The 26,790-nt window shown below is 48.2% G+C and overlaps 1 protein-coding gene across 1 annotated transcript in view; it reads right to left on the bottom strand.

Annotated features, from left to right (window-relative positions):
• The window catches only part of LOC131215259 (protein kinase C-binding protein NELL1-like), a 60,711-nt gene extending 34,131 nt beyond the window's left edge, over positions 1-26,580 (bottom strand). The window contains exon 1 of the mRNA XM_058209647.1: positions 26,467-26,580. Coding sequence (XP_058065630.1) covers positions 26,467-26,557 — 91 coding nt within the window. The 5' untranslated portion in view covers positions 26,558-26,580. The remainder of the gene's footprint in view (positions 1-26,466) is intronic.
• Positions 26,581-26,790: the final 210 nt, after the last annotated feature.

Genomic DNA, 26,790 nt, shown 5'->3' with positions numbered 1-26,790 from the left:
TTTTGGGGGGTTCTCTGCTACGTTTATAGCGCGAAAGCCACCCGCGGTAACAGCTTCCGAGAACAGGATCATCAAATCTGGCAACATTTTTATCTTCCGCGAAGAGCATAAAGCAGCAGATCGATCCCGAAGATACGCGCCACATTCCGGGGCGATGAAGCGGTTCCCCGGCGAGTCGCAAAAATAAAAGACGGGGCCTGCATATTCGGCGCACTATTGGTCAGCGCCAATTTAACGGCAGGACCAGAATAACGATATTATTCCGGGGAGCGTCTCTGGGCGCAGTGTCAATCAAACGTCGGGCCGGACACTGTCAGCCGCCCGGCCGCCGCCACTAATTGCATCCGATAACTACGAGATCTTGCAGCACGGTATGGATGTCTTTGCTCGGGCGCGGATGGGAAAGCTGGCCGTGGCGTCGATCTGGCGGTCAATGTCATTGACTTGACATGCACGTATGCTGCTGCTGATGTTGCTCCTGCTGGTGTGCAGTTTGCCTCGAACGTGTATGAGATGATCTTTTGACCTACCCACCGTCGGGATCCTGCGAAGTCCGCGAAGGGAGTTTGATTCTCTTTCGATGCTGATCAAAACTAATAAAAGTCCCCCAACAAGCAGCCCATGATTGATGTCTGCTGAAGCTTCTGACGAATCACCACTGATTGGCCGCAGCAGTCTGTGGGTCTTTGATTTTAAACCCGGTCGCGATCGGCATCCGTCTCCAGCAATTGTTAAGCCCCCGTTGAAGTGACTCCTTAATACATCAAACAGTTTGAAAAAGTCGCAAGCCAGCGGTCGCGCAGTAATTGCACAAGATTGGCTCCGGAACAGGCTGATAGTAACGAACTAATGTAACAACCCGGACGATTTCACGATTTTTTCGATAAATGATTCCGATTCATTATCGCGAGCCGTTACGGCCGTTATTAGTGGTGGTTATTGACGCATTAATTTAGTATACACACGTCGTCGACGCCTGCCATAAACCGGACCAGGCCGTTGTTTTGATTTTATTTACACCTTTATGGCACACCGCATAAAGTATGTAAATTCTGCCGCAAGTCGTGTGTCTGCTATGCAGATGCGTTTCCGAAACCGGGGCACGTTTATTGGTGGCTGTTAAGTCCGAACCGAAAACTCCTTTCGAATTATTCATAAAATGCGTAACCGAAACAAACTCGACGAGCATGTCAATGATGGACCAGATTTGATTAATTATCCAACCTCACGCATAACGAGGTAATTAACGAACGACGCGCCACAACCCGGCGGACGGGTGGATCAAACCAGATTCGAGAATTGTATCGCCGCCGTGCGCAAATGCGATTGCAAACGCAGCACCGGTGGCGAGTTTGCAGGTGGAAAACAGGATCATCGTGGCTGCGAACTGAGGCTGACTGCACCGGACCGGACTGCACCGGAACGGAAGTGGCCATCCCTGCCAGTATCAGATTTAATGATTTAATAACGATAATCATTTTTCAATTAGTCATGAAGCATAGTTCCTTGGTGCTGCCGCCCGTGCCCGCAGTAAAGCGCTTTAAAGAGCCGTTGGGGGCACTGCCACATAACTGCCCCGCGCTTTTGGGTGGTCCGTGCTGGTGCGGGGCCGGTGCAGTTCGCCTTGGCAGGCTCCAGTCGGAGTGCCATCGGCCCACGGCACAACACTCCCCGGCCACTAATTACGGCCACTATCAATTTCTCATTTGTGTGGCCCATACTGGGTGATGGTTCAGCAAACCATGAATAACTCATTATAACTGGGGCAATTATCGTCTTCGGTGTGCCGTGTGTGGGAGCAATGTTTTGGGAGTGCGTGGCAGGGTCGTTTTCAGAGCCGCACGAGGATCCCATAATAAGATCGCTTGAGAGTGCAATCAGTTAGCCAACTAGCTTTAAAAACATTAAGAAACCTATAAAAGGGAATTATGGCGGAAACACTGAAACGGCCATTACACATTTGGCAGATTGAAATTGTTACTTTGATTACTTTACGAGTTACTTCAAAGGTCTAATAAAAATATTTGAACGCTACCACCAAACACCCCATAATAAAGCATAAACTACCATAGGGAAATCTTTAGCCATTTCCCAATGTTTTTGTTTTCTTTCCTTGTGTTTTGATTAAATTCACCATTTCATGTGTAATACACGCGTTCAAGTATAATAAATAACTTTTTATCGATATTTTAAGGTATTTAAACGCCTGAGCTATACAATCCGCATGACACTAAAATGTTTTAATGCATAATCGTCTACAAAAGTCGAATTTCTGCTAAAAATGTAATGCCTTTTGAGTGTAAGAAAGGATATAAAATGACCGAGGAGCTCTACTCATTGCGTTTGTGGGAATATTGTAACAAGTAATTATTACCATCCGGAGTATACAACCCATGAACTTTTATTTAAACTTTATTTATTTGGTAGAATACTAATTAGTCTTTTTCTTCATGCAAACTTGAATGGATATAATGTGCTTGATTAAAATCCAAATAAATCGCGATATCGTCATTAATGATTTCCTTTTACGCTACCTATAACCCAATGAAGCAGAACTAATTTTAGGGTCCCTGCTATGTATTGCCCGAATGAAAGAAATGAAGTGTTTTCTTAAAATAAGCCTAGCAGACACGAACAGATTGGGACGCATGCAAAACTTACTGGAAATAATTTAAAATTACCTAATATTTTAATTGTTATGCTCAGTTGAGTTGCGCAAGGCCCCGGAATAACTTTACTGTATTACCAAAGTTGATGAATCGTATTTTTTCGTAATTTTCTATAATAATTCCGATAAAAATGTGCTAGCAATGCCAATCGATTTTCATATCAATGTTTTTCATATAAGTACATTACCGCAGCTGAACTGTGCTAATGATCGCTTTAGCTGATAAAAGTTGATTTTAAACAGTAATTTTTATCACTCGCCTTTCCCTTATCCCCATTGTGGAACCGTTCCAAGAACACCGCGGCTTCGCTGGGTATGCTGTGCTGGGTGCTACAGTGCCACCGACAACATCCATCGACAGCGACCGATGATGCACCCCTGATTCACCCGCTTCAAGAGGATGGTTCAGGCTAAATTTATTTAAATGGCATAAATCAATTTACGACCATTGGCAGGAAATCGAAATCGATTCACCGATGCCGGTTCAGCCTACCGGTTCCGAGATGAATCGAAGATAACGCGAGTAAAGCTACCGCTTCAGTTTCCTGGACCGCACAACTGTTAAGCTCTATCCAGCTCAAACCTCTACGGTGGGCACGTTGTGCAGCCCAACCCAACCCAACCCAACCCAGCAACGGCGACGACGGCGACGACAAACAGGAAACGCTGCCATCGATGAGATTCCTTTGCGATATCCGTGCGCTACGAGACGGCGTTTTCGGAGAAATTCAAATCAAAAGCTCCAAACCCGAAGGTAGAATGATCTTTAATCGGACTTTAAACGGACAAAAGGACCGTATTTAAAGATGTTTTCGAACGGTTCAAACCCTGTTCTTGCCTGTAGGTTCAAAAAGATGGGACAAAGAAATTTTATAAACTGCCGTCACGAACAAACGAAAGCTTCAAACTCAAAGAACATCAGCAAACTCGTAACTCAGCAATCGGCAGCAATTTATGCAAAAATAACCAAACGGTTATAAGCGGTAAGCTTTCAACCTGGGTGTGTGGAAAATTCGAATGCAAATTTGAAATCAATTAAACATCGGCACATTGGCGACCACCTCACCGGAGCGCGGAGTATGACTCAACCGAGACCGATGATCCTGACGGCCATTGCGGTCAGCAGCAGGTGTGTCTACCGTGTTGAGTTATAGCCGCCGACCTCGAGCGGATGTCCCGTTCACTCGACATCACACACATAAGGGTGCTAATTCGAGATCGTATCATATTCCCGCTTCCCCGACCTACACAGGCCTCCTCCGAAAACCGGGAGGACCGGACATAGGACATTTCGGTTTCAACTCGTCTCTTTGCCACTCTTCTGCTTCAGACACCAGACACCACGCCGGCCGATATGCTGACGGAGGCGAAGTGTAGCGCCATAAAATAACTGCCCCGGCCATCACCGCCATGGCCGGCAAAGGAGGGCGGCTATAAGGACCCCCGCGATCGGATCCAGCCGCCAGGCCACCGCGGTGTGCCTCGTCGTTGGACGCATCGTAAACTTATGCAAACGAAAGGCAAACAACGTGTCAACGATCGAGAAGAGGCCACCGCCACCACCACCACCACGCTGTGTGCGAACGATGCGATGTGGGACACGATGAGATGTGGCGCTCCTTTTCGTTGATCACCGTCGGCTTTTGCCGGCTTGATCCCCAGGTTGGTCTGGCTGCTGCTGGTGGGCGCAGCAGCAGCAGCACGCCATTACACAATCCCAAAAAAATGATGTGACCAAAAACCGAAAGAAAAGCGTGGAGCCAGAAAGATTGTAATTCACTTTGTGACATCTTGCGAAGCATAAGCACACTCACAGGGGTTTGGGGGCAACGGTGGTGCTTTTTTGTGTCTGGTACTGTCTGCGGGCCATAAAAGGAAGGGTTCTGATTTATGAAGTCATACACGACTTGTAAACCGATGTAATTCCGGTTGGAGAAATCAGGTGTAGTGTCGTTATGCAGCTTCAATTTCACGCCCTTTTCGGCTATTTCTACATTTTCACAATTCATTCAGCCAAATGGCTGTGGAAGGCTTATCGTAACGTTATTGATGGAGAACTTTCCCCAAAACGAAGTTCTTTCGTAGAGCTCTTTTTTCAATTAATTTAATTTACTTTACTTTACGAATTTACTTTTAAGCGAATTTACTTTTTATTTTGCGAATTCACTTTTAAAGTTCGTTTTTGGGTTTTCCAACTTCTGACATGTTTTTCTGTTTATTTTAGTCAAATAAGGTCTGCTATCGTTTGAATTAGGAAGAAACGCTTGTTTTCACTACGAATTATTCATAAATACGGCCCGGTCCGTTCTTCTAAAATTAAACGAAAAAACTACGAATTAAATATAAAATATGATAAATAGGAAGAGTAGATTTTTTTCTTTCGATATGTTCAATAGAAGTAACAACAATGGCCAGTTACTTTGTTAGCGTCATTGCTATGCATTTGATTTTCGTTCATCAACACCGTTTCGTTGTACTGGGAAAGAAATGAAAATTAACATTTCACCTTCAAAACAAAAATGTTTGGTCCCAATATTAACAATAAATATTCGGAATGTCCATCTTTCCAAGCGGGAACCTGATGTAGCGCGATTGAGCTTTAACAGAAATGCAAATCGATGAAACGCCACGGTCCGTTATTTGGAGTTAAATAAATCAGAAAATCGATAATGACTGTAAATGTGGAGTAATTTTTCCTGTCCCGCGGAATGTGTGGCGGTGGTTCGAAACTCTCTCTTCCTTCCCCCGGTGGCTCTCTGCGACAGAGCCGTGCGGGACCGGAATGGCGGCCCTCCCTCCTATTAATGGTGGCCTTTATTTTATTAATGATCCCACCCATTAGCACCAGCAAGCCGAACCGACGAGCCACGATCGAACCCTGTCTACCGGTAAAGGTTATAATTGTATTAAAATCCGATCGAACCAATTCGGCTGACACGGTTTGTGGGGAACACACGGCGCATTCCTATCGAGAAGTAGACGTTCGAACAGTCGAAGGGCCAAGGAGGCAGCGGAACAGCGCCACCTGCTGAGCCACGGGATCGGAAACTGAATGGAAGCGAGATCACAATTGGGTTTCGCGTTGTTGTCGAACGATTTGCATTCCCCGTCCTGGAGGTGCCTCTCTCAGGCGGGGGAAGGATTATAAATCTTCCACGGCGCACAATAGCGAACTAGCGTTTGACACCGGCACCAGCAAGGACATTACGACCCGGCAACGCACCGGTGTGCACATAAATCTGTCGCTAACATTTTTCGGTAACGGAACCGCCTTGGACACCGATCACCGACCGGCCGAGTTCAGAAGTTGTGGACCACCTTTAATTTAGCTCTTACATCACCCTAAGCACTATGGACGAGAGCCGCACGAGAGAGAGAGAGAGAGAGAGAGAGAGAGAGAGAGAGAGAGAGAGAGAATGTAGGGCCGCCACACCGCTAATTTCATCTTGATCTAGCCAGGTCCGAGGTCCAGCCGCTCATTAGCGCGTCACCCCTTCGGAACCGTCGGATCATTCCACGCCGCGGCACAGCGGGAGTTCGGAAGGTCGGGCCAACAATCGTCGTCGGGTCGGGCCCGTTGGGCTAACCGAAGTCCCCGTGGGGGTTTGATATCTTTCTCCTGCCTTATCCGTGTTTCCAATCATCGAGATTTAAATCTCCTGGGAACGAACTGAAGCTTGGAATTGGAAAGAAGGAACAGCTTCACGCGGGACGTGAGAACGAGCTGTGACAAATTTACAATCATTGGGAGGTCCCCCCGCCGCCCCTTTCGGGTGTCCAGCCCCGGGAGTCGGGAAGGAAACCTGATTCCACACTATATGGCTCTTCGACGATAACATCTCAATGCAGCACGGTGGAGCAGCAAGCGCAACGCCCAGCAGTTTTTGGGTCAGCACAATAGGATACGCTATGCCCACGGACACCTTTGCTGTATCCGTACAGCGTCACCTTGGCTCCGCGGTTGCAAGCATCAACTCCTTGAACGTAACTGATTATCGCAACCGATTGGCCAATAAACTGTGAGCTTACCGTGCTGCTACTTTGTGAAGGAAGTCCCATAGCCCAAAGTGTTCGTGGATTGTGGACCTAGCCTTTAAAGCCGTATCGGACTTGCGTAAAAACGTTGTATATTCAAATAAGAAAGGCTGAACTTTATTTAACCAGAGTAAACCGCTACCGAAGTCATAACTTTAACAGCTCCATAAAGCCGCGGGGAGCCCCGGAGCCGCGGTGGGGCTTAGGCTCGTCTAGAGCGCCAGCCGGAGCGATTCAGATGCTCACACTTGCGCAAACCAGTAAAGCAGTTTACCTCCAGCAGTCTGTTGGCAGGAAAGCCACCTCAAACTCAATTTACACATCAACTCCGGTTTTACAGGACCACACTGTGCCGCAGAGTTACGCTAAAGTCGTACTCGTACACCTAATGCGATTACTAGGCTCTCGATTCGACTCGAAGGGGTATAGAGCTCACAACCGCACCGGACCACAAGGAGAGTATGGACAGTGCACGTAAATGGGTGGGATTTAAGTCGGTTTTATTTCTGCCGGCTACCGGGCACTTTCGAAGGCCCGTCATTATCGACACCTTTCCTGGAATCGTGGAATCCTGGGGTGAGATCTCTCTCACTAGATTTCGTGTCCGTTAAAACGATCGGCGAGTAATCGGCTACAATTTCATTTCATTGTGTCTATAGATTATTTCACTAGCGAACGAAACGAACGAAAGCTTTGACTGTAAGCATTCTCATAAAACCTGATCCTGGATACTGCATAGCAACGCAATAATTCTTCAATTTTGGATTTTTCAACATCTAGATGCAAGAGCTGCAAAGAATTCAAAGAATTGGTCAATTCATTAATTTATTTCGCAAACTGCTCCAGAAAGACCGCTTGGAATTGGTCTGTTCGAGGTCTAGGACTAGTCGCCGAACGACTTCCAATACCTATGAACTCTAAAACATCGTCAACATGGGGAAAAAAGTTATCCACAAGGAGACACAGCCAAACAGCGTAGGCAACGCATTCTAGTCCGGCGTGCTTATCGTGACCATAAGAGCCGCTTGAAATCAACACGGTCCACACAGCCAGTCCACAGACGGTCCGGTCCACCCAATGGTCTGTGGCAATAAAAAAACGAAATTTATCGGCGCACAAATTGAATGATTTCGTTAATTAAAATTCCTTCGTCCGTGGCGAACGCACTGGAACGGCCAATATGGGAATTTGTCCAGTGTCTCCGGGGACCTCTCTGGGCGTCGCGCTCGGCGACTCGTCGCTTCCTGGCGTGTGTCCGGCGTGAAACCGCATACCTGTTACATTATGCGCCCAAGCCCATCCTCCTCGATGCACGGCAGTGTCGCAGGCGTTATCTACTAGACGAGAACGATTTCCAGGGATTCCACCCCACCGAGGAGGAGTGTGTGCGATAAACTTCTCCATCTTTATTGTCCAGGGGGACAATCGGAGCAATTAAAATCAATCGGTCGACGGGGACCTTCAGGGACCGCTCTTTAGGGTTGCCCGAAAGTTTGCCCGTTTCGTCGTCGGTCCGGGACGGGTCGCACTGCTGCACACCTGACCCGAGTCCACTTTGGGGCTGTAATACTGATAATGACCGGGCGTCTCGCCCGAATGCCCGAAACCGACAGTAGGGCGCGCACCGACGAGGCAATAATCGTCATGAGAAATTGCTTCTTCTCGCGTTATCGGCGCACTGCCACGAGGCGGGCTGCTTTATTTATGAGCTCACCTCACGTGACTGATACCCATTACCGGGACTACTACCGGACGACGATGTGGAGCTTAATCCCATCCCGAGGGTTATGTAAAATCGAACGTGCAGCCAACGGTATGGTATGCTTCGGTCAATGCTCTCGGCTCTCGGAATGGGAGACGGCTACCAGGTTTGGTTTCAAGATCGATGAGGTTTTATTTTAAGGGCTGTGTACGCTGCTAGCTATTGGTCCTTAATGCGATTCTTTGGATGTTATATCGACACGACACTGATTTGCTTGGTTTTGAAAAGTTGTTCAGTGAAAACCCATTCCAAATAATGTCGAAACCTCAGCCATCTCTTGTGCCTCCTGATATCCGGAAGAGTCCACTTAGAAACTACTTACTTTAACAGTTAGAGTGTCCTTGAGTGTCTCCTTCATCATTGGTGCACCAATCCTCGCTGAAATTCAATACCTCGCTTTACTCAATTCAGGCCAGCTTCAGCAGGATGAGCCGTAACATAATATCCGCTCGCGATACGCCTCAGGAACGCCCTTTCGAGTTGGTCACATTTCTTTTCTAACGCACTCGCACTGCCTACAACGACAACCTCAATGAAGATCTCAATCAAAAGGGCTATTTGCTGCCGTGGCAAGGTTATGGAGCTGGCCTCCCGTTTTGGCTCTAACTCAGTCAACAAGCGTTTTTGGGTGTTTATTGATATTTCTTTTTCCCAGCAATAACCCAGCAAATCATTGTATTAATTGTTTATTGTTTTTATGCAAAGCAATCCAAGACGTGGCTCTTCTTAAAGTCACACTCATTCATTTTGCAGCGCTATTGCCTTGGCTTCATTTTCTTGAGTGAATAATAGTAAAAGATTGGTATTCCATGACACAATAAAAGAAGCGTCTATCCGCAGCGGTGCTTAGCTTAGGGGAGCGGAAGATTACAGTAAATCGCTCGCCCCACCGATAGCTCGTTATCAAAATGAAATAATTGTTTCTCACAACTAATGTCCTTTGCAGTCTGTTCCGCAGCATGGTTGGAAGTGGTCCAACAACGTCCGACACCGTCCACCAGCACGCTTACCTAATACCGTCGGCCATCGCGTGAAGCAAAGGACTTTTTTAAACCCTTTTCTAATACCAAAACCCACCGGACGGTGTATGCGGCGAAAGAGAAGAAATCTGCGAATGCCGTGACCTGGGATACTTCATCACTTACACGCCTCGGTCGCGGTGCACCACCGACGCTGCCGTATATGGGGTCTGCTTTCCTTCAGGCTCTTCCCATTCAGGCCCGTGAGGGGTCAGGCGAAAGGCCAGACAAAATTCTAAGTCCACGATAGCAGGTCACCAAACATCTAATGGGGCTCCCCGGGTTGATCTATCCACGCCACACGCTCAACCTTGACCGGACCCATGCTGAGGGGGCCACCGGGCAGACTACCTAGGGTCGGACTGAAAGGTCACAACCCTAATGTAGCCGCCAGTTGTGTGTGAATGTGAATTTATCGCGGAATTTATTATTGCTCCGCACATACGGTAGGCAGGCAGATAGGTGAAACTACGTTTTAATTAAGTGGGATAGTTTTCCATCAGATAGAAAAAAGCATCATCGTTAAATGTACTTGCGGAGTACAAAATGATGTACATTACATCCTTTTAATAAGCTGTTTACATCGCTTGAGGTTGAAAGTATGGCCTAGCTGGGTCGGGCTGTAAATTCCGTAATTAAAAACAAGCCGTCGCCTGAGAAGGCGTCGAGCCTTACGGGCTCGACATAAATAATTTAAAACCGTTTTGTACCCACTGTGGAGCCACCGTCAGACGAATGCGGCCATATTAGCGATAATCCAATACCATAAATAGGGGCCCGTATCATAAATTATACTACCTACGGTCCTGTCGATAGACCCGAACTTCGAGCTCCATTGCAATATAAGGTGCGGCATTAAAAACGGATGATTGATTAATTACCTGCAAGAAGGGGAAAAAAGAAGGAGAATGAAAATATATTAGCAACGAGAAGGCTCGAGATATCAATCAGTAGTAAATCAATCAACCATTAGTCAGGTCCCACCTACGGTTGGGCGGTGCCATGCTTCCCTCGTTTAATCCGTTCCCTTATGACCATAAGAGTGCATAGGCCTGCCAAAAGCATAAGCGATCTCGGAACGTAGCAATATGGCATGCACCGCATGCTTTACCTCCAAGAACGAAAAGTAATCCGCTCGGTTTACGAATGTAAACTTCAACCTACGTATCATCAGCACAGCAGCTAAACCAATATTACGTAAAAGTGGTACACAAAATACTCGACGCACGTGGCTGCCAGATGCGGATCAATATGGGACTTCGGTATGACAAATAACGCTGTTCAGCAAAAAATAACCCCGACCGAGTGACACATTCCAGAAGCCTCTGCCGTAACCGGCCAGGTCCAACCGTAGGTCGATAAATCAAACCGTACGTCGGAACTATCGTCGCCAATCGTGTCGCCGTAGCGTAGTAGGAGTCTCTCCTTCTCTCCGGACCTCGGGGGATCGCGAGGGAGGCTGTCAAAACGCGATGGCGCCGGTCTCGCCGACCCGATACATTCTGCAACACGATATGTCTATTAAATGTGTGCATCGGATTAGCTTACTGATAGCTTCATAATGGCGAGCAGGGCGACTGCAAACCAGCCACCCACCTCCGAGAGTGGGGAGCGGAAAAGCTGGACGCGAGTGTCCTAGGCGCCAACCGTGCAGTCAATTAATAACCGCGCCGATATTAAGATACACCGGAGCAGCAGCAGCAACAGCCGCCGCAAAGGGATAACCAGAGAACACTCGACTATGCAAATGACCCGCTCGCGGAAGGTGGCCCTTTCCGATCTCCATTGGCGCGCGCGCGGACCGAGTTTCCACAACTAACAATGCCTCGGCAGCAAGAGTGGCCACTGATTAATGATATCGACCGCGCTAGCCAGGCTCACTAAACCTATCATAACGCGAAGCATTACGGTGACGAAAGAATCCTTTCAGTGGGCTAAATCGTGCGAATCAACGGCTACTTCTTTAGCCTGCGGGGGAGCGATAATCAATCAACGGCACAGGGCCGCTCTCGGCAATAGGCGTTGCATTGGAGAAATTAATGAACGACTCAATTGAGTGACGGATTGGAGTTAGAAAAACAAACAAGCACGGCGGAATCACGGAACAGCGTTCTGCGGAGATCTGTACGGAGGGCCCATACCACCGTGTATTATTATGCACCTTGACGTGGACCAGTGGACCCAGTGTGAAGGACCCGTAATTACTGTCGGCAGGTTGGCCGTCGGTTGGCATCTCAATTTCAAAACTATAAATGGCTCGTTTGCATGAGCGGTCGTCGCATGACAGGCTACGCAGGGTCTCCGTAGGGGCGCATTCTACAATGAAGTGCTTACCCGTCGCTCAAATGAAGCGATTAACAACCACTACGTCGGAACCGACTGTCCAATTGTAACCGACTGACCCGCGTGTCAACCCACCCTCTCTATAGTGGCGTATCCTTAAAGTCCTCGATTCCCAGCACTCGTCCCGGTGGGGTTGCTGCTTTATTTAAATTCCAATGAGTGAGCTAAGAGCTGATCGCTGATCGCTAAGAGAGAGAAAGTCGTGGACCTTTCCCGTCTGCGTACGGGTCCGAGCGGAAACCAATAGGAATCTGAACAACCACCGCACCACCGTATTAGCATTATTCATGAGCAGCACGGGATTCCATCCTAATCAACGGCAATTACTCAACAACACCTGAACTGCGCGTTGTTGTTGTTACGCCTGCCTTGCCACTGCACACTGGCAACACTTCACGGGTCGCAACAGTGGGGAAAGTCAAAGAAAATTTTGGCGTGCAGAAAAGACCCACCGGTCCATTGTCAATCAGCGCGCGCGGCGGAGTATACCCTGGTCAACGCGAGCCGAGGAGATGTGTCAGACTGCATTAGCCACTTGGAATAATGGCCACTAGCTGGATGTGCTGCCAGTGGACATTGGATTACAGTTTCTTCGCCACAAACAAACACACGCCGGGCCAACCGGGAAACCAACAGACGCACGCCTGGCGAACATGTGAACCATTAATCATCACCTTTTACGCAGCCAGGACGCCACACGCTTGGAGGACTCTTCCGCATAAAGCGATGTCAATGAGGCTTAAAACTTGACACTCGGCTGGGCGGGTTGGGAAGAAAATCCCCACGGCCACGGACCTGATTGTTTAGCGGGACCCGGCCGGGCTTTTGTGAAGATTGTGAGAAATGGGGAAATTTGTCAGGATGTCAACAGTGCGCGTTCGGTGCTCGGGCACCGCATCTCAATTGGAAAAAATCTACCCATCGACAAGAGACAAATAATGCGTGGCATGTCCAGGAGAACCAGTACTTTCACCGGGGGCTCGCCAATCGAGTGGATGTGACTTTCGATGTGCATCGTGCTCACGTAATGTGCGCCAAGGCGGTGGCTAGATAACCTCAAAACCTGTGCAACCAAAACGATTACAAATGGGGGTCGACGAATTCTGTTCCTTTCCGCCGACACCTCCGCTGACTCAATGAGCCGCCTATTTCTTCGTAAAAAGTTGCAACCATTTTCCTCTACTTTGTTGCGCTCGAGTGTTGGGCGGATGTTGGGCAACTCATTAGCATAGGAATCGTATGTCGGAGAAGCTGGCAAGAAGTTATTTGCGAGATTTCAAACCGCCACACCACGGAAGCCATCCGACACCGCGGCGGCGCGGTTCTTCAGAATCAACGCCATCCGCTATCGAGCGTGGCGTTCGGGGCAGCGTGTTGAAATCCAAAGTAAATATTATAGGTCTAAGCTGAATTAACGACCATCCAAACGGAAATCCACCGTTACGCCCGTCGTGGAGTTTGTTCTGAAGCCTCGTGTCCGTGTCGGGGTTCATGAAGCAAGGAAGTGGAAAGGAAGCACCGTGTGCAAGCCCTTGGCAAATTTGTAAACAATTTGTATGACTGCATCGGAGCGTTATATTTCCTTAATGGCACTTTTTGGATGCAGCCGTCAATCGTTAGCAATATCTTTGATGCCTTTCGTAGCGGTGTCTAATGCGTGTGATTTAATCTAGTATCAATGGCACAGGGTCCTACGCTAAATTTAGTTATGGAATCGATTAAGTCTACAAATTGGAGTCAAAAATCATCACAAAGTCAGAAATACGCGCAGGCGTAGTTCTGATCTTTGATCTTCGAAGCATCATGAAATCTTCGACGTAGTCAAATACAAATTTTGAGGCTTTTTAAATACGTGTCCTGTTTACAAATTCACACAGTCACCGGATTCCCAACATCACGACCCCTGTGACATTTTCTTGTTCTTGAAACTGAAAAGCCCTAAGGAAGGACGACGCTACGCTACGATTTAGGAGATAAAGACGGCATCGATGAAGGACCCGTACAGGATCACAATGTGTTTATGAAGAATTTTGCTTTGAGGATTGCAAAAACGTTGACACAAGTTTGTGATGGGAATTTATTTTAAAGGGGACAACATAGATATTCCTCAATAAATAAATACTTTTTGAATAAACTCAAAAGCAGCGAAAGTTTTTGAACAGACCACATATTTTCGGTTTTGTCTGTTTGTGATAATCCCTAAACATCTATCGTTGGTTATATGTAATAATTAGTAAATGTAGGTTAACAAGTCTATTTAACTCCGAGGCACACAATTAGCATCTTCTTCGTATAGTTTACCTGTTCTTCACTGAGATCCTATCATCGTCAATGATAATTATGTAATCAAAGTATGGAACCAAATGCAAATAAAAATTAGTCCACAGCATGGGACAAATCAATCAGAAGAGAGCAAACTTTGCGGGCAAAAAAAAACTTCTAAGGCAGATGGACGAATAACCCAAAAACTGGTCCCTGAAGCGAACAACTTTTCGTGGTAGTATTAGTAGTAGCGCCAGTCACGTAGACCACCTGCAATGCAAAAGCGAAAACAACGAAACCGAAAACCGAGACGAGCTTAGCTGGGCGACCGGCGGTTTTGTGCAGTCCATTCATTAGTGACGAAATTTATGCTTCCGCCGCATACATGCTGAAGACGCTGTCGCGGGGCCGTCGCGGGACCGATAACATCAGCGGGCAAGGATTCCGTACCACTGTTCCGTTAAATGCCACTAGAGTAAAGCACAGAAATTAGTAGCTCACAAAAGTTTCGAAAGCATCGCTCGATATGCTTTGGACCTTCGGAAGCGCAACCTATGCTGCCGCGGTACCGTTTGGGTCTGGTATTTAGCTGGACGCTAAGAGAGTTCAAGGCATGACCCCTGAAGGCACTTTTTAATGTCCCGTAGTAAAACTTTGACGACGGTAATAATGTGAGTTGCGTTCACGTTGATCGAACGGTGAATCGTAACACGTAGACCGAGGAGGGACCCACTGCGGCTGCGACATATCGCGTAGCAGAACTTTTAGGGTGCAAAAAAAAACCGGCCAGCGAAGCGAAGGTTGGGTGGCAGAAAATAATAAAAATAACTTGATCTTCTCCGGTCAAGGTTGCTCGAACATCTTCGGGGGGGACAAAACATTTGGAAACAACGATACAACCATCGCGGCATGCAGCAGCAGGACAGTATCTTAAAATAGGCCGAACATGATGCAATCGATCGAAAACGAATTATGACTGCAGTAGGTTGCCGTTCTGCCAACAGATCGATCCGCCGCTGGCAGTGTTGGTCAGACGTGTAGGCACGTCAACGCGAAAGGACTACCGAGGACTATTGATAAAATTTCGACGCAGGCGACACCTCTACCAACTGTACAGCATATTCTAGGGTCGCGGGTCACCACGTCGTGGACGACGCCAATCATAACTTGCGAAGCTCTACGACGGGTTATATTGCGGTAATTTAACGTCCTGAAACCTGAAACCGGGACACACCGGGTACCGTACGAGCCGTTAACTAAAAACGTACGGTACACGTTCGTGGCGACACACGCGTTGACACCGGCGCGGTGCTGCTGTTTTAGGGCTCTCGTGTGGACCCCGAAGCGGAAGAAAATAGCGGTTTTCTTCGGTGCGAGGCCGAAGGATTCTTTTTATTTTATGCGGTCCAAACTGGATTCCTGAATGTCATGCTATATCGGTTGCTTCGGGTGCCCGGGTGCGCCGTCTATTGCGCTATGAATTATGCGCTCGCCGTGTCGGGTCAAGGCAACGACCGTGACGATAATTACTGTGATAGGCCGATGGGGCGTCAGAACATTCACAAAATTTTGCTATGGCCTAGGACTAAGCCGGCCGGCTTTTATATTTCATAGTTTTACTGCTACGCTCAATGTTCCTCTGCTCCTTCTTAATAGTAGTTGGGAAATTGATTTCATTCATTTAAAAAACTTTATGGACCACCAAATCAAACCTATGCCATGCTTGGTATTTTGCTCAGGACTATAATGGTAATTGGTATGTAATGCTGTCCAATATGAACTGCGTGGCATGAATATTCGCAGATATTCGTTAACAAAATATAAAATTTACCCCAACGATCGTTATCGGAATGGGAGCTAGACTCATTCTACGGCCATCAGGACGAAACGAAAGATTAGGACTCCACTCCACATTCTTGAGCATACCAGACTGCAACTATTTCATGAGAAATCTTAATGTTCGGCCTTTTTTGAACGATTCCTGAGATATCTTGATGACTTCTACTTGACTCTGATAAGATCTGTTGATGTGTTACTTGTCCCGAAGTTCGACGAAATATAGTTTAGTTCACTGATTAGCCTAACACACTTTTCTCACTGAGTCCCTTAGCAGCTTTCATTAGCCAGATGCCGGCGACTGGCTGATATCTGGGCTGGATCTGGACTTGCGCAAGTGCCATATCTTCATCCTTCATCCACGACGCGGTCTCCCGAAAGAAGTTTAGGAAGAAAAAGGTGAAGGAAGCAAAATGGTTTGTGGAAATGCCACAGTAATGTAAAATGGTTCAATTGATAAAAGCATAAAGAAGTAGAGGATCTGCACCGTTCTTAAGGCTAAAATAGGAACAGTACGTCGTGCTGATAAGAATAGACTAACGTTATCTCTGCCGCAATTTGTCGAAACTTTTGGCGCCATCTGTGGTCACTTTGGTGTGCTAATTTTACAAATGGAGTCAATGATATTCCAGCCCCAAGACTAGTGTCTGACGGCAGCTGCCTCATCGCGATTGGCTGTGGATTGGGTTGGTTGTTCTGTTGGATAAGCTCTCGTCGAATTTCACAACATTGGTCAATGCACACTGGACGCTAGACATGGACTGTGGCATTCCTATCAATGAACGAATACCGTCAATCCGGTCGGCCATTGAGGTGGGATGACTGATTAGCATACTTGTAAAATTCGACGTCCCCCGAACCAGAGCGCGAGGCTCGTGGTTTGGCTTAGGCTTTTATCTCGCGCTGGGAGGCGCTCGAACTCACCATATCGGCGTAGTGGGACCGAGTACGGGACGGGGATCTGTCCATTCATCGTTCCAGCAGCGTGCCTTAAATCGACTGACCTTCCGCGGTCGCCACCGATTGGTTGGTCGGAGATGTGGGACAAAAATGTTAATTTCGATAATCATTTTCTCGGTAAGCTTGCCAGGGCAAGGAAGACGTCTAAAACAACAGAGTTCCCAAAGTTCACAAAAGGTCCAGAATTGATAGAAAGAAAAAACTTAAATCAACCATAAATTCAAAGCATGGAGAGAAAATCGCCAACTCGCGAACGGAACGCAGCAAAAACCAGCAGAGCATAATTAATTTTCTTTGGACTTTGGTTCCTTTTTTCACCTCCGGAGCCTGCACCACCACGGAGCGCAGTAACCGAGCGAGACGGACTTTGGGCCAACTCTCCGCAGTTTCTATTTGAATATTTCGGTCAATTTTGTTTCTCCCGGCCTGTGGCATTAGCGAAGCCGTAACGCGAAATGACTACCAAAAGCGTAGCGCCCGACCGCAGGAACTGGCGGCTGCTGCGGAGATAACGAACGTCCGTGTTGAGCCACACCACACCAGAAGCTGAGCCGAGCCGGGCGCATAAAACGGGTGACGTGTCTCCGGCAGAGGACGGTTTTCTCAATTAACCAAACAGCTGATACCGATCCCGGAAGGCTCCTTCGTGGAGGTTCTTCGTCGTTGGGCCCACCCGGCTAAAGGACACTTCTGGTGTCGGAAGTTCTGTCGGTAGGCTGGAGTTCCATGCGCACCCAGTGCCGGTCCTCGTACGAGATTCACGGAAACAGACTTTATGGAAATGAGGCGAAATCTCCTCCGGGTGCTGCCTCCGATAAAAGCACAGAACGGGCCATTCAGGAGGCGCACCCTAAGCTGGCCACAGAGCCTTGGTTTTGCTTTTGTTTGCATACCTGTGTCCGCCTGTGGCTACCCAATCTCGCTCTAAGGGCCGTGGTTGGACGGAGAACGCCCGGTGTTCTCATCAGACATCGGACTGCGGCAGGCCGATTATTTAATTTTCCGCTCACTGACGAGCTACATCTTCACCGGCGCTAGGCCTGTGTTGGCCCTCCTCTTTGGCTGCGAGATCTTGTTGCGAGCGGAATGTCTAATCTTTCTGGCTCAAAAAGTTTTAAAATGAACAGAAGAACGCTTTATCTGATCCTGTTCGTAAATACCTCGAATGGGATTAGTGGACAGTGTTTAAAATCGGTACTTGAATGCGAACCGCAAAACGAACCGCGTAGGCATAGCTTTAAACAGGACACAGTTTGTAAAAAAAGTTTTTAGACATTTTTTATCGTCAAAGCAAGAAGCTGCGGAACGATATGGGTAGAATTTGTGGCGAAATGATGACGAAATGACACACGGCAATGTGGTGCTAAAAATTTCACCTTGATACAAAAACCAAAAACCAAATCCATCTCTCTACAAATCGGACAGAACAGTGTTCTTCGCTGACAGTTTGACAGCTTGGAAGGAAATTCATTGATCACAGTAGTATCACATTCCGCCTTCAAAGTCGTCATTTGCCGTGACCGTGTGGAGGTCACGGCGAAAGAAGAAAGTACACGAGTTCGACGACGAGTTGCTGGTTAGTTTTGATCGGGTGTCAGTGATTAGCCGGATCCCAGGATTTGCGCCTTCGTCTGCATTTCCCTTCAATACGCAAAAACGCTTGGCGGTTCGCCCCAAAGCCGTGGCGTGGTGACGACAGCACCATTTAAGGGGAGGCCACCAGAGCGCACTGCCTTCGATTGCATTCTCGATTTCAAGTGGCTGACATAAACCACTCCGGGTCGACTGCGTCACTCGAATGCAAAACTTCCCGTCGCCCCGTCCCACTGAGCCACTGGGATTGGAAACGGGCGGAACCGGAAGAGCGCGTGAAAAACTATAAAAGAAAAAGGGCCACTAGAGCAGAAGAAATGGGCCACTGGAGCTACGCTGACGCGTCGAAGCAATCACACGGCACAATGGGCGCCGTTATTCATAACCGAAATATCAAAGGAAAAGAAAGAGAGCCCCGCAGAAGAAAGATAAACAGAGAAGGAGATAGAGAGAGAAAAAGAGAGAGAGGGGAGCTAATATAAAGGGTAAGAGAGAGCGAGAACGACAGGAAACGGAAGAATGTTTCGAAAATCCCGAGATGAACTCCCGAGAGGATATTTCACCCTCGGTTTGTCGCTCGGCGTTTTTAAAGGAATTGAATTTTCGTCCTCGAAGGAATGCCTCTGAGTGTGTCGAAAGAGGAATAAAGGACAGTGTGACGCCCCCTCGCGCGCCTGCCCGATTTGAATGGTTTGCGGTTTGTGAAAGGGACGTGAAAATGCGATTCGATTACAGTACATTCGAATGCCCAAAGCTGCAACCCCACGCGGCGTGGCAGACGGTGGCGGCGGCGGCGGAAAACCTCCTCCTCGATTGGCCCCGGGAATCGATTATATGAAGTGAATCATAATGGGCTTAACGTAGGAAGACGAAAAACGGAGGTCCAGGAGAGAAGGAGTCCTTGCGGCGCGTGAAAGGCGATTCCGTGCATAAAAGTGGTCCGCTTGGCAAACGGATGGGCCCTTCAACAGCTGTTGAAGGAACCCCAGAACCCGGGAACCGGAAGCGGGCGTGGAAGGAAGGTGACGAATGACTGACGGAGGATTTGCGAAGAGCTGGGCCCGGTTTAATTAAAAGGCGCTTACAGTTTCATAATCCGCAACTTTGATGCGGTTTCGCACCTTTCTGTGTCAAAATGTTTTGACACTCCACAATCCGTCCGGAAACACGATCAGCGCGAGGGCTAGAAGTTCGGGGCTCAGGGGGGCGGGCTGGCCCCTATGCTTCTCAATACGAATCTAGCTGAACTGAAGATAATATGATTTGAAAAATGCGTTGATCAGAGCTAGAAGATGCTGTAGCATACGCGACACGCCGCTTTTGGCGACCACGGCGTGGTACAGGTTTATAACACCACACGTGTCACGACCTGGTAACACCAGCGAAAAAGAAGAAAAATGTTACAATTACAACAACATGCCCGTTACGACCGGACGACAAGCGAGCGAGTGGGCGATTGTAGTCCGCGGAAAACAAATAACCGACAGCCGAAAATCTGAAGCATGTTATGTAAATACGCCATCCCGATCCGGCCCGGCTGCTCTCGACGAAGGTCGTCGCGCGGTTCTGTGAAAGAAATTAATTCATGCCGGACTAAGGCCCAGCGTTCCGGAAGAACCGTCGCGATGGACACTTTTCACGGGCGGCAGAAGGCAAGCAAACACACAAATACTGCACCGCAAAAGCCAAACAGACGGGCGGCTGAGCCGCGGCGCGGCCAACATAAAATGGCGTTGCGTTGGGCTAGGGCCGGCGCATAACTACTTCACCACAGCACACACGGTTTAGCGATCTGAAGAATGACTAAACGGTTCGGCTCAGGTTCAAGTTTCCAACGCCAATGAGTCCCAAAGTGATGATGTGATATAGATCAACTACTTTGATAAGATAGTGCTTTGTTCTATTTACTTTGATAAGATAGTGCTTTGTTCTATTTAAATTGAAAATCTATCTCATGACTATCTTGAAAGTGCACTAAAGACATCGACGCTTCTCATAGCTTCTCATTTCAGCTTCTTGAGAATTTTGAAGCCGTCCTTCATGAGCTTAACCAGTCCCCTCGACAAACTTGTCAATTGGTAACTAAATGCACTCGAGTGATGCCCAGCAGTTCCGGGTTTTCAATTCCAATGGTACAGGAGATTAATGCAGGAGTCACATTCAAATTATTAGGAGTTCACCATTGGATTCACCATTTGAATTCAGTATCCTCCATGTGTCGGAATTGATTGTACTTCTTGTGCAATTTAAACTAAGTGTGCAACACTTGCTAAGTGTTATTTTGCCCTTAATATAAACGAAATTAGTAGGCAAGTTCTTTTTTGTCAAGCTTAATTGCCGTTTTCTTACATAGTGCTCGTTAGTCCTAGTTTTATTCTTCAAAATTTGGATTGTAATTTTCAGCAACTCCAATTTCGCTAAGAATTTTATTAATCTATTGATCTAGTGATTCTGCGGAAGAGTTTCATGGCTACCATGATCAATAAATGATTTATTGGGTAGATTCCGAATATGTTTTCGAATCAAGATGCGACGTATGCAGGATAAGATGCGGTATTTTAATGGTAACAAATGCACGGCTTGGTAATACACTTATTGATTGTCTATTGAAAATCGATAAATCTGGAAATATGATTATTGTTTTTAATCAAGAAACATACTTCCAGTGTACTACTTCGTTTGGTGTTGGAAAAATAAATGGTAACTTATAGTTAATTCAAGCAAAAACTGCATTTCAGGCATTTCCTTCTTGAACTGCATCTCGCGTTGGAAACAAAAGCCTTTCCCGGTTCGTAGCTCCCAGCGACTGGTGTCCGCTTTAAGGTGGCTGCACCTTCGACATGCCCCAAAACATAAGCGCTAAGAGATGAGACTTTAAATACCTTTCAAATATATAAATTAAACGTTCGGATAAAATTATCATCCAGCAGCAGCAAACCATAAATCCCGGTCGAAAGGGAGACAGAACCGGCGTCGAAGGCGCGCTACGCTCAGAGTGTGAATGTGAGTGAAAACATGAGCCGATCGTTTAAAGTCCATCAGCCATCGGACTGCGGACCATCGGGAGGTGTCCATCAGCCATCCGCGCGCCGGCCAATGGGCGGAGATAACGCCGCCCGGTGCGCGGCTTGATTAGCATAGTGGAACACCTCCACCGGTGGGGGTTTCAGCCAATCGAGCGGTGGCAGCATAGCCGCCCCATAGCGGCCGCAGGAAATCTAAAATCAATTCCATTCAATCGAATATTCATCAGCCCACCCCGCACGGAAGATCGTTACCACTGATAGCGATCGGCTGATGTACGCCGGGAGTGGAATATTTGGGCCGGCTGAGAGTCGAGAGCAGGTAGACCGCGGGACCACCATTTTCAAGGTTTCCCGAGGAAAGTGTCTCGAGCTCTTGGGGCAGGTTGAATCATTCGGAACAATCCGGTCCAAAAAACTCCGGCCAAAGTCACTCGCTCGCTCACGGCTCGGATTCACTCAGCAATGGGAACAGTTTTGCTCACAGAAAATACGTGAGCCGGTGTGCTGCAAGCCTTTTCGCCCATTAGGCTCCGTGTTCTAGCCGAGTTTGCTCGTGTCGCATTGCCGAACTGCGTCAGCGAACCGGTAGTCAGCGTTCCGTTCCGATGCGGTGTTCTCTCTAGTCGCAAACTGAGAACATAAGGCCGACTAGACGGCCGGACGGTCCCGACGCTACGCAATTTCCTGAACTGAAAATGTTGCGATTTCGGTTTGGGAAACATTTCGCATAAATCGTGGGGCGCGCTCGCACGCCGTCTCGTCGGCCCGGGCATGTCGTCTGATGACAAGTAATTCATTTCCGTACCGGTGAAAGCTAGACCGCGGAGACGAACAAACCACAAAAAACCGCGCAATTTATGAGAACGCGACCCAGGATTTCGGGATGATCCTCCGCCGGCCCGGCCCCCGGGAGGCGGGATAAAACCCAACTATGGGACCGCGCATTTTTTATGGGTCCCCGAGTAGCGACAGTGGCTGGGTTGAAATTATTATTTCGGCGGCAGCGTCTAAGATGTTGGCGGTGCGCGCGTAAATTTTATTATGACATCTGTAACGACGGCTCGTTAACTGACGGGCGCCTCCGTCGGTTCGGGTGTGCCAATTTTTTTTTCGGTTGTTGAATGCGCCTTCCTTCGCGCGGGGGCGCACAGACGCTGCACAGGCTCTCTCGCATTGGGGACGAAAGATACCACTCGCGAGGCAAAACATAATGTACGTTTTGTGTCTCGGACGGATCGAACGAAAACACTTCGCCGCAGGATCGGGGTTGGTTATTGCAATATATTTTAAAATTGCAATGTAGCATCCACCGAGGACCGAAAAAGGAGCGACAAAGGGACCGAAAAGCCTCCGTTCAACTGCGCTTTCATTGGATTGATTTCATTTCAAATCCTAATTCAAAATTGATTTCAATTCATATTTAAACGTAAAATGTGAAATTTTGCAACACTTTAACCATTATTAAATGAGTTTTGAACATAGTAATGTGAGTTTTGTTTCACTATATCATTGTAATTTGCCAGCATTCATTGTTATTAACGATGAACGTTATTTCGTTTATCGAAAACGCATTTGTTTACTGTTCTATGTTTAATTGTAATAGTCCTGCCGATTATGGTTATTTTATTTTATACAATTCTTGAACAAGAAAAATCGTCTGAATCAAGGAAAATCGAGCAAAACAATGAAATTGTAACATACAAGATTTGCTTGTTTTGTGCTTCGTACTATATCGTTAACGATTTCAAATAAAACTAAGACTAAGATTAAATAAATACCCGAACAAACTCCCGATATTCTCGAAAGAGAAGACAAAACCGTAGAATTTATATGGACGGAACGGAATGTGTATTGAAGTTCTTTTCCATTTCGCCGGCGCCCGCTATGGTTCCCCTAAAGAGTGCTGGTGAGTTGTCAGTTCGTTTTTTTATTAACTAACCTGGCTGTGCCTAATGTCAAACCAATGAAATCGTAGATTTTATTGATAAAATATCCTAGAACTATTTATTGCCGTTGGTACTGCTCCAGCCTGGACGACACCCTAGCGCGCGCATAACTCATGTCCACCGTCCGCCAGCCTAGCGGAAGCCCACATTAGCCGAGTGGCTAATGGATGTGTGTGGTAACGGGTCCTACGGGACACGGGTCTCCCCTAATAAATAGTGCCCAATTAAATATATTGCACAATATGCAATATGAAAACCAAGGGGAACCAAAAGGCCTTCGAAAGCACACAGCGGCAACTATTTGGAGGGCGGTCCTTGTTGCTTGCGTCCGGTCGGGAAAGGATTCGGGCCCAGACAGACCCATCGACCGTTCAATCCTGACAGGTGCGCGACAGACGATTGCGTGACTGCGCCCTGGTATGCGTGCGCGATATTCCCAAACACTTCCTGGGTCGTTACTGCCCGGGGAACCTGGGGAACCACTCGAACTAACCCGCTCAGAGGCTAGCCTTGCTGTTGGTGATGTGTCAGCACACTGTTAAAGTCATGTTTTGCTGTTACCCAGCGCGACAACCCAGCCCTGGAAACGAAATCAGCATTAAAAAATGGTAGTGACGTCATCAGGTCTAAGGCTCTTATCGATAATTGCATGTCAAGAGCCATCGTAACATTGAGCATGATTAAATACCGACCCACCGCGTTAAAGAGTGTTAATAGAAAAACAGTTACCGTTCAACACCACCCCAAAAGGAGGCCCACCCTTGTGGGGTCCGTTCGTCGCCGTGCCCCGCGTGGCTATAATACCTATGTTTGCTCTCCTTTTACGATTCGCGACTCCGATTCGGGTTTCTTCGCCGTCCGCGAGCGTGTTCCTCTTCCCTAGCCGGAATTCATTCATCGCCCGGTCCCGGTCCTCCTCGTCGCAACCGGCACGACGCGTAGCGCGGCGACATTAGAAGAGGAAGGCCTCTCCGAAGGAGGAAGCCCAGCAAACGGAGAAGAGCGGACAACGTGAACGCAAAGAACAACAACGCGAAACCCGGGCTGCGGTTTGCATCACGTGTTCTTTTCTCCTCCTCGCCAGCCACCAGTTCCCCCCTCCCCCTCCCCCCCTTCCGACGACCCGCTTCGTGGCGACCAAGCCTTCCCGCCTAATCGAGTTCTCGGTTCGCGGGCCGCCGCCTTGGTCACTTCCTTACGGCGCGCGATTCTGGTTTTGTGGTCGCCGCGCGGATTTTCTTTTCGCGGGTTCGTGTTGCGGCCGGTGACGTTGCGGCGCACAGCGTTTATGCAACGCGAACGGAGCGAAGCGAAAATCCTAAAATACTTGCGGCAGCACTCCATCAGAGCTCCGCGCCGTCCTGATTTTGGTGCATTCCGCCGCCCCGATCTGCGCCTCGGTTTCGCATAGTTTCGCGCGTTCCTTTCCCGCGAACACGTGGTCTTGCGCCTGAACCCCGCCACACACACACGTACGCACGCACACTCTGACGCGGTTCGCGGTGCTGACTGACAAATGCCCATTCAAGGCTATCCGTCGGCAGCCCGCGCGAGCCGTTGTATTAGAGGCGCGGCGCGGCTGCGTGTCGTGTCGTAGTGGTGGTAACAGCACAGCATTTTCGCTTGGATCAGGCGTTTTTGGGTTCCTTTCATACCCGCCGGAGAACCACACAGGAAGCTCGGCGAAATCTCGGCTTCGGAACGGAACACCGCTACGTTGCCTCCAGGATTGCCGATTGATTGGCTGCCGATCCGGTGCCGGTCCTGGTGTTGCTTTGGGCAGCCTTCGGCTGGCTGGCTGGCTGGTTTGGTTTGTGGCCAACTTGTACCCCCAAGGATTTTTTGCTTGCGGTGCATATTCTGCCCCGCAGCCCTCGCGAATGCATCCCATCATTTCGGGGCTCGAAACATTATCGATCGGCGTGATGTTTGATGGCGGCAGTAAAACTGAGCTAAGCTGTGCTGGCAGTGCTAAGATGTTAGCTGTCCACCAGCAGGTTATTGGTTCGAAACCCACTATTACCACCACATCTACCAGGCATCAACTTTACGCTAAGCCGACTCCTTGCCGACGACCCATAGTCAGAGTCGCGGCTCTCTTACTTAAGTTTTCCTTGCCAGTGGAAATCTTCGCTGGGGTTGAGGCTTCAACGCTCTCAGGGTCCCCGAAAGACAAGTGGCATTAAATTTAATTCAAAATTAGAATTAAAATTAGAATTAATATTAGAATTAAACTAAAATTAAGGTTTAATAAACTCTATAATTAACCAAATCAATCAATCAATCAAAAATAACTATCCAGCTTAAAGTTGAACAATAGTTTGAACCGATGTTTGGTACACCAAACGGTATAGAGACACAAATCGTGTCGTGTCGCGCGACACAGAAAGAAGCGCCTTCGTCTAGCGTCTTTAAATATAGACCCTTCGCAGCAGCCAACCAACCAACGAACGGAGATGATTAAAGTGTCTGCTTGATTAAATTAATAATTCATGCCCTGGCAATATGTTGGTAGCCGGCGCTGGCGTTAATCGTTTTGTTTGATGATCGTTTCTTTTTCGTTTTGTTGCCGATCCGGTCATTTATTTGACTCCTACGAAGCAAGACAAAATTAAATTAGAAACACACACCAGCGGGCGCTATCATCCAACAATCGTAAAAAAAAAACTCGTGACACTTCTACATCTGCAAACATCTTTCGCCCAAAACAAGCACTCCTCATTTGCTACCATTTTTCAAAAGTCCTGCGACGGGGCGGATCGTACCGGACCCGTTCTGCAGATTATCGAACAGATGATGACGGCCGTTCGTCTGAACTCTGCCGACGACGCACGGGCCAGCCGAACGTGCCGTAAATTAGTGCGTTTCGCAGCTTTATGGCACGACCCATCATCACCTAGCAGATTGCGCGGCCGGAGGCTGAGAATTACGCGCGCGTATCGGACGTAAAGCGTGATTTACGAGGAAGACGTGGGCGCTCGTGGCGGCCCCCGAATAAGGACGAACGTCGACTCACCTGAACCGGGCAACAGTAGGATGGACAGGATGGCCGCCAGTGCCTGGACGCATCGCCAGGATGTATCGTAGTTCCAAAGATGCTTGGTCATGGCAGAGCTACACGAATCGCGGCTGCCGCAGCCGGTCGGGCTCCTTACGATAGAACTTCTGCACGTCGAGCACCATCACAGTTCAACGGTGCGAGGGTAAAAGCGTCGGTGGTCGACCCGGTCGGTGTTTGGCGCACTCGTCGTGTGTCCGGATCCCAACGGTAGCTCGTGTCCGGGCGCGCCGCTTCCGGCCACCACCATCCGATGGTCGGGATCTCCACACCGGAACTGCG

The sequence above is a fragment of the Anopheles bellator genome, chromosome 1, assembly GCF_943735745.2.
Source record: "Anopheles bellator chromosome 1, idAnoBellAS_SP24_06.2, whole genome shotgun sequence".
Lineage (NCBI taxonomy): Eukaryota > Metazoa > Arthropoda > Insecta > Diptera > Culicidae > Anopheles > Anopheles bellator.
This window is presented reverse-complemented; position numbering and strand designations above follow the sequence as displayed.